Raw genomic sequence first — 8,425 nt, 5'->3', positions numbered from 1 at the left:
GTGAAGTCATGATCTAAACCCAGGAAAGGACAGTTACCATCCACTTCTCTGAATCGACATTTTGATCAGCTGAAGTTGCATGACAACATACTATACAGGGAGATAACCATTAATGGAAGAAATATTAGACAGTTAGTCTTACCATCCACACATGTACCTATAGTTTTGGAATCATTGCACAATGAGATGGGTCATCCAGGAAGGGATAGGACAAACAGCTTAGTCAGAGATAGATTTTACTGGCCAGCCATGAACAAGGATATTGATGAATGGATCAATCACTGTGACAGATGTCTCAAGAGAAAGAAAGACCCACACAGAGCTCCATTGATCAACATTTCATCATTTCATCATCACAGCCTATGGAGTTGGTGTGTTTGGACTTCTTAACATTGGAACCATCTAAAGGAGGCATACAGAACATCCTTGTAATTACTGACCACTAAACACGCTATGCTCAAGCTGTACCAACAAGGAACCAGACCGCCCGAACAACGGTAGAAGCTCTGTTTAACAGCTTTATAGTGCATTATGGCATACCACAGAGATTGCACTCAGACCAAGGAGCCAACTTCGAGAGCAAGGTGATTAAGGAACTCTGTCAGCTACTTGGAGTACAGAAATCAAGGACAACACCTTATCACCCCATGGGAAATGGCATGACTGAGAGGTTCAACAGGACTCTACTTGGCATGTTGGGAACCTTACAGCCACACCAGAAGATAAACTGGAAGACTCATGTTGCTCCACTTGTACATGCTTACAACTGTACCCGCCATGAAGCCACCAGCCATTCACCTTATTTTCTGATGTTTGGTAGAGAATCTAACTTGCCTATAGATATAGCATTTGGACTAACCACAGATACAGTTAGACACCACAGTCCAAGTACATTCAGGAACTAAGAGAGATACTTGTCAAAGCTTATGGGTTGACATCTAAGGCTGCAGACAGAGCCAGAGAGAAACAGAAGACAGGCTATGATTTAAAAGCCAGAGGAGCTACTTTAGAGATTGGAGATAAAGTATTGGTGAAAGTGGTAGCTTATGATGGGAAACATAAGATAGCTGACCGTTGGAAAGATGATGTCTATGTTATCATCGATCAACCTAACAGTGATGTTCCAGTTTACACCGTACAGAAGGAGAACAGAGAGGGCCGTAGACGCACACTTCATAGGAATCTTCTTTGGCTGTGGGTTACATCACACAGAGAAAGCCAGAACCACCATCCAGACCAGTACCACCTCCAAGAACAAGATTGAGACAAAGAACAGAACAGCCATCACCAGAGCCATCTGATTATGAGAGTAGTGATGAGGAGTTAGATGTTCTTCTTCGATTGGATTATGATATTCCACAGTATCATATGGACCCTACTCTACAAGATATGGACACTCCATTACAGAATGACACAGAATTAGATGGGGACGCCCACTCTACTGCAACTTGTGCCAGTTGAGATGATTCTGATGTTCAAAGCACAGTAGGAAGCGCTTCAGGAGATCAACAGGATGATATAGAGACACAACCAGAACCAGTTGTGATACCATTACCTCCAGTTCCTGTACCTAGACGTTCAAGACGTATCCGTCTTGAACCAGAATGGATGCGCTCAGGTGAGTTTGTTCACAAGGTTGCTGTTCCTATACAGCAACAGTGAGAACAAAAGGCTAAGTTTATTTCTGATTGTTTGAGACATGGTTTATTTCCGGGATTAGAGAGACAAGCAGGCGAGGCACTACTCGCAGTCATTACTAATGATTAGTATTTTATTATATTTATTTTAGGAACATTTTATTATTGATATTTCTATATGTATGTATTCCTTCTGGTAAATGACCGGGACGTCATTTTACATCCAGGGGGAGTTTGTGGCAGAGTCATATTTGATTGATATATATTAAGTATGATATTTTTTATTATTAATTTTATTGCAATGTTTGATAGTTTAGTTACTCATTGTTTCTATTTCTAGTACTATTGTTCTAGTATTATTCTCTTTATCCTTTGGCGAACCTCTTTTCTGTCATATCATTTCGGAGGGAAAATTCTAACCTTTTGATTGGTCAATCTTTAGGCCTTAGGCCTTACTATAGGTTTTCTTTGTTTCTGGAGATTAATACTGCAGACATATTGAAATGCAGTGGTGAAAAATAACCTGTTTGATAAATTGATTTCTTATATATATTATACTCCATATTCTTGGATTTTCAATATCCTTATATTCAGGATATGGATTAATACCTTCTCATATGACATGTATGAGTAGTGCTCAGATTTATACACACATCACTGTGATGTTTCCAATTACTACACTGACCTATGTACCATATACATGGTAAGCATTGTGTTCTATGTTGTTTACTTGTAATGTCTGTGCTGTCTAGTTTTATTTAAGTAATTGTCTGTTTATGTGAAGTGTAGTTTATGTGATATATTTATGTTGGTCAGAATTTGTATACTCTTTAAAAGATTTGAGATGTATATAATTATTTATTACTATGAGATACATATGAATATTGTATTGGAAAGTTAACTAAAGAGTTAGATTTTTGTGATTAAAGGGCTTATTTGAGTATATAGATATTTAAAGGAATGAGTATAAATTGTAGTTATTCCCCTTTGCCCATATGTTACATGTACTGTCTTGTCAAGTGAATATTTATTATTTGTTGTTATATGTTTTAGGGTCTAAATATAGTGTATTAAAAGAAAAGAACCCTAGATCATCGTTTGTGTTGTATTTACCTAGAAAATACCCCGTTACAGTTTTAAATTTGATTTAAATTCAACCTAAAGGTGGCTCTAAATAATTTGGTCTGCTATATAAAGGACATTTTATCAACGATAGAAATATATAACAAGAGATACATGTTTTATAAACTGATCTCTTAAGCATAAAAATTGTAACTGTGGCAACATTATTTTTTGTATTTGTCAGGAATATCTTTGGTGCGATATTTATTGGGATCTCCACCATTTTGTCCATGTCTGTTAGCCTCTTGGTCTTTAGCGGAATCAGCAGCATATTCATTGTATCCTTCGTCACTTACTTTCCCAATTATATTTTTCCCTTTTTTAAATGCCGTTTGATATGTCTCTCTTGCATCACTAAAACATAAGAAAAAAAATACAGATAAAGTTTAAAAAAAAATCTTTCTTACGTATTTTCTATTCTTATTTAATTGAGGTGGACTACTCATTATCGATTTTTTATAATATAATTACATATCACAGATGAACAGGCCTTGCTAGATTAGCAATCATCAAACATCGTTGATTGCTGTCTGTCAAATTTTCTTTGGTTTATTGTTTAAGCATATAGACTTTAAATTCATTTTCTTCAAAGTATAACAAAATAAGTGACCATGCTTGCAATAACTGCGAGTACTCTTAGATCGGGATGTTTTGTTTTTTTGGTTTTTGGTTTTTATGTTTAGTACCGGTCTGACAAGTCAAGCTCTTTCCAATGGATTATTGTTGTTATTATGTTGTGTTGTTACACCACTGTCGAAGGTTAAAGGAAGGGTTAAGTGCTCATAAACATGTTAAACCCCGCCACATTGTTTATGCGCCTGTCCCAAGTCTGAGGACTGTAATTCAGTGACTGTCGTTGGTTGATATCTGCCTCATTTTTTTCCAGTTTGTTGTTATTAGCATAAACCAGTCCGTTAGTTTTCCTCTTTTTTATTCACATTTCGTCCTTTTGGAGACTTTTATAGCTTGCTATACGGTACGGCTTTTGCTCATAGTTGAATGCCGTACAGTACCATAAAGTTGTTTACATCCCCGTTCTTTGGTCTCTTGCGGATGGTCAACTCATTAATATTAACAATCATACTAAATCTCTATATTTTGATAAACATGATGTTTAAGGGAAACACTTATATAATTGTAGGTACATGAAATTGAAAAATATATATTTCCAACTAATAGAGTTATGATCTTTTTCTTATTGAGGTGAACATAATGTCGTTGGTTCATGTCTGTCATATTTGTTTTTCGTAAATTGTTTTGTTATAAATTAGACCTGTAGTGTTATCAATTGAATTGTTTCATATATTTCATGTCGGGGCCTTTTATAGTCGACTATACGGTATGAGTTTTTCTCATTGTAAGCCGTATGGTTGCCTATAGTTGCTTACATCGACTTCATTTAAACTTTGGTGGATATAGTTGCCTCATTGACAATCATACTACATCTCATTATTTTTATAATACTGACATTATTCTATTTCTCAATTATTAACACCATTCATAAAGTCTTCTCCCTGTTTCGCATTTAACAAAATTCTCCAACGCAGAACTCATATCCACTCCGTTGTTAAACCGTGCATTGCAATACTTGCCTGGTGGGGTATTATATAGGTTTTATCAGTGTTAATTTTATTGAAGTATTGAACCGAGTGGTTGAATGATCTATAATAGAGTTTTTGCGAAGGATCATTTTTCATATTTCACGAGGATATAGTTACCTGATATGCTTTGCCGCTGCTTTACCACCAGGACCATGTTGTGCTGCCTTGTAGTTGGCTTTTGCATGAAAGTACTTGTCTGCACCTTTTGCGCTTTTGCCATCCTTTACCATTTGTTTAGTGGCAGTTTTCATTTCTCTAATTATATATTGATATGTTATATATCTTATACGCAATTTTAGACATTATTACAAGTTCTAGGCAACAGATATATTACACTCAATTTTTTCTCAGCGGTTACAAAGCTCGTCGTCGAAATCAACATTATTTTGAATCAGTAGTCCACAATTCCGACAATAACGTACAATAATTTTTGATGTTTTCACTAGGACTTCTGATACTAGTGACAGTTTGACATGCTTCAAAAAATGAGCGGCATGTCGACGTACTTTAAATATGCTTATTGTAATATATTGTAATATTAAAGGCTCTCTTCGAAAAAACAGGGAGTGGAATGCCCATCGATTAATTAAGGGGGACAGCAAAAAATTATAAATTTAGTCCATTACATAATGCGATCTCGATCATTCTAAAGCTCATGTATAAACGTATATGTTAGTTAATATAATCACTCGGTGTTGGAAGTTCAGTTTCGTCACTTTTCGTGCTTGTCATTTGAAGATATTTAAGGGGTTTCTATTGTTATCTCATAAAATCAAATAACGACATATTCCATCTCAACCTGAGAAAGAGTGGCTCATTTTCTTCTAGCAATGTTTATCTGTTGTTAGATGTTGTACTTTTAATGCTATACTTAAACACAGAGTAAAAGTTTATATGTTTGGTATAAAAATGTAAAGTCATTCATCTTCAAAACAAGATTTCAGAAGGTAATGGGAAATATCAGAGAATCATGATATTAACTTAAAGAAAAGAAGAAAACCCAACACATCTTTGATTAAGATTGAAAATGCAACTGATTAAAAGTCAAATTGAACTCGAAAATGCTTTATACACAAAACAAGTACACCACTGAAATATCTCAAAATGTCCGAATAGAGCCCGTTCCTAAACGCGCACTGGACATAATTTTTATATTTCTATTCAGACTTTCTACGTTTTAGCAACCGTTAGTGAACAATTTTTGAAGGTTATGAATCCGTGGCTTCATTACATGTTTAATGCAAAGCAAATTGAATTAACATTTTTGTTTTGTTTAGAAACTACAGTTACTTGTGTGCGAAATAAATTTAATGAAAGCTTTCTGAAGGTATTTGATAGGACGCCCACATTCATGAGGGCGTGACAAATTGTCACTAATGTACAATCAGCTTTTCTGAGTTTGACGTGCGGTGCTGCTTGAACAGTGTAAATGACATTGTCATAGTTTTATGACATTGTCTAAGAATATAAAAAGACTATTTACTATACTATTGTGACTGTGTCATCCTGATTCAAAACTAAATTGATTTAGAAAAAGTGCTTTGCAACCGCTGAGAAAAAGTTGAGTATAGTTGTGTGCTCATAGTCGAAGGACTATTATGCACAACCTATATGCCTTATTTTGTTTCTGAAAATCGTTCTGCGCCTTAATCTTGCAATTGTTTGGTAGATCTCTCTAATAGGTTGGTAGCATTTACTCATATTGCAATAATGGAGGACAGTCGCCGATATTAGAATCTTGGACGGCATGATTTCTATGCCAGTAACTTCTATGAACTTGCATTCAGTAATGCCTAGTATTATTTTTATACAGTATTACATTTGTTCTTTTATTGTTTTAATCGCATCTGTGATTGTTTTATCTATCACCACATTAGTGTAAACAATATATTTTTGTACACTTACCGTTATCAGATTGTTACAAATATACGTGTATTATTGAACGATACTTTTATGATACTTTTATATTCCATAAATCCAGATTCATCAACACTTACGTATATGTGTTGTGCATCTCTTTTGCGCCATTAGCGTATCCTTTGACATACGTTTTTACTTCTTTCGCTTTTGTGTTAACATTATCAATGGCTCCACTAATTGCCCCTTTCACTTTATCAATTACGCTTGCTTTTGGCTTTTCTTGTTTCTGAACTGACTTTGTCGCTGATGAAGAAACGGATTGACTGGAACTAGAACTTCTACTACCACCCCACCAGCCACCGCCACTTTTACGATTTGTTTTTGAAGAACCAGATCTACTCGATGACTTTGATGAGTCGCTTCTTCTAGAACTAGAACGAGAACTTCCACCTCCTCCAAACCAGGCATGTGTGTCATCAGCGCAAACAACCAGGAGTACGACGAAGGTCAGTAATAGTGCACATTTCATGATTAAAATCTACTAAAAAATGGTTTTTAATTCAAGTATAACGTTTGTCAAAATATCATTGAAGTGAGTAATTACTAACACTCTTCAAACGCCAAAATAATGAATGAGAAAAAAATCACCTTTCTTAAAAGATATGGAAGGCTTCGTAAACTTGTTTTAACTGTATTTCTTTTTATGTGTATTTTTTTTTTTCGCAAAGCAGACTTTATAATTGCATTTCATACGTATTTATAAGTTTTGTTTGTTCATTTTCTGAAACTTTAATTTGGGTTTCAGTTTTTTGACAAAACAAATAACTTAAATGACTTAACAGAAGAACCATGAAGCAAAGGTAAGCGCCACCAATGCTGAGGGTTATGAATAAGAATGACACGCAATACGCAATATACTTTAGTTTTGAATTACTTTTATTCTACTGTAATATATTGGTTCAAGAAGCATTCCATTGCTAACCACAACTTCCTTGTCATATAAACTCCTGCATTCAAATTTAAAGAGCAATTATGGTAGTTTAGTCAGATATTAGTAACTGTTATAGTATTAAATGAATTGTACTTCTATCTTTCATTATTCTGTATACCAATAATTGCTTAGCCTTACTGTACGGGCTATAGGGTTCATAAAATATTAAGGTTCTAGCTCCTGGGTTGGAACGTTCCTGATAAATGGAAATACATATCAACGATGTTAACGCATACTATTTATAAATGTTATCCATGATCATGTATACGACATCTTGAAATTAATTTCGTAAAAAAAGAAATTACGATGAGCTTCTTATACGATCAGACAAGTAACAGTCAGTGCACAAAACAAAACACAGAAAACTAAAGATTGAGCATCATAAACCCTGCACACTCCTACACAAAACAAACGTCGAAGAAAACCTGTTTACCTTTTAACTTAGAAATATATACTTAGTTTAAGGACAATATTGGTCCTTTTAATTTTCCAAGATTAAAAATATACTTACTCCTGCAGATATCTTCATAACAATGGTCGAACTTATAATTGTTCATATTTATAAAGACTCAGATCCGTGATATTTTGTGTATCCTGCTTTTTTCCCTGTAAAATGTTTCTGAACGTGACAACGTTCCTGTATCTCTGGTTTAAACGCGCCCCTTTTCTTACGTAATTAAAGATATTGCAAAAAGCATGTTTGACATGATAAACAAAAATAAGTGTGTCTTACGTAACTGATATGTTTATTACTATATGTATAACAACTATTGTGGTTGTATTATTTAATCAACATGTATACAAATGCTTTCAAAAAAATGGTCCCGAAGGCGTTACAAATTGTGTTTTGAAATTTAGAACAAATAACGTATCATTTTCATTGTTCAAAACAAAAATTTCTTGATGGATGTTTTAGTTATACAAATGAAAGGTATGGAAAACTATGATAGATAATATGTGGTTTACTACTCGTAATTCGAAGGCTTGATGCTGGAAGGCCAGTTGATCTGACGGTCAATAATCCAAATTGAAAACACATGCGAAGGATTTAATTGTTTCTATGTAAAGTGCTTAATATAATTCACATCTTGGACGCATTAATTTGGAAAAAAATATTTAAAGTCTTCCAAATATCAAAGGAGAAGTGAAGATAACAATGGGATATTTAAACTCATTATTCGAAGACAAACTAACAATGCCTAAAAACGAAAAAC

The 8,425-nt window shown here is 34.3% G+C and overlaps 1 protein-coding gene and 1 long non-coding RNA gene across 2 annotated transcripts; one reads left to right on the top strand and one right to left on the bottom strand.

The window, feature by feature from the left end:
• Positions 1-1,763: 1,763 nt before the first annotated feature.
• LOC127706540 (uncharacterized) lies at positions 1,764-2,726 on the top strand. The gene is made up of 2 exons (XR_007984533.1): positions 1,764-2,340; positions 2,691-2,726. It is a non-coding gene; the product is annotated as an uncharacterized LOC127706540 (long non-coding RNA).
• Positions 2,727-2,863: 137 nt separating this feature from the next.
• LOC127706521 (micronuclear linker histone polyprotein-like) lies at positions 2,864-6,755 on the bottom strand. The gene is made up of 3 exons (XM_052211189.1): positions 6,358-6,755; positions 4,478-4,615; positions 2,864-3,113 (listed from the first exon to the last, which is right to left on the bottom strand). Exons 1-3 carry the CDS (start codon positions 6,747-6,749, stop codon positions 2,924-2,926), a joined length of 720 nt encoding a protein of 239 aa, XP_052067149.1. The 5' UTR covers positions 6,750-6,755; the 3' UTR covers positions 2,864-2,923.
• Positions 6,756-8,425: the final 1,670 nt, after the last annotated feature.

Source organism: Mytilus californianus, unplaced genomic scaffold, assembly GCF_021869535.1.
Source record: "Mytilus californianus isolate M0D057914Y unplaced genomic scaffold, xbMytCali1.0.p SCAF_6, whole genome shotgun sequence".
Taxonomy (NCBI): Eukaryota; Metazoa; Mollusca; class Bivalvia; order Mytilida; family Mytilidae; genus Mytilus; species Mytilus californianus.
This window is presented reverse-complemented; position numbering and strand designations above follow the sequence as displayed.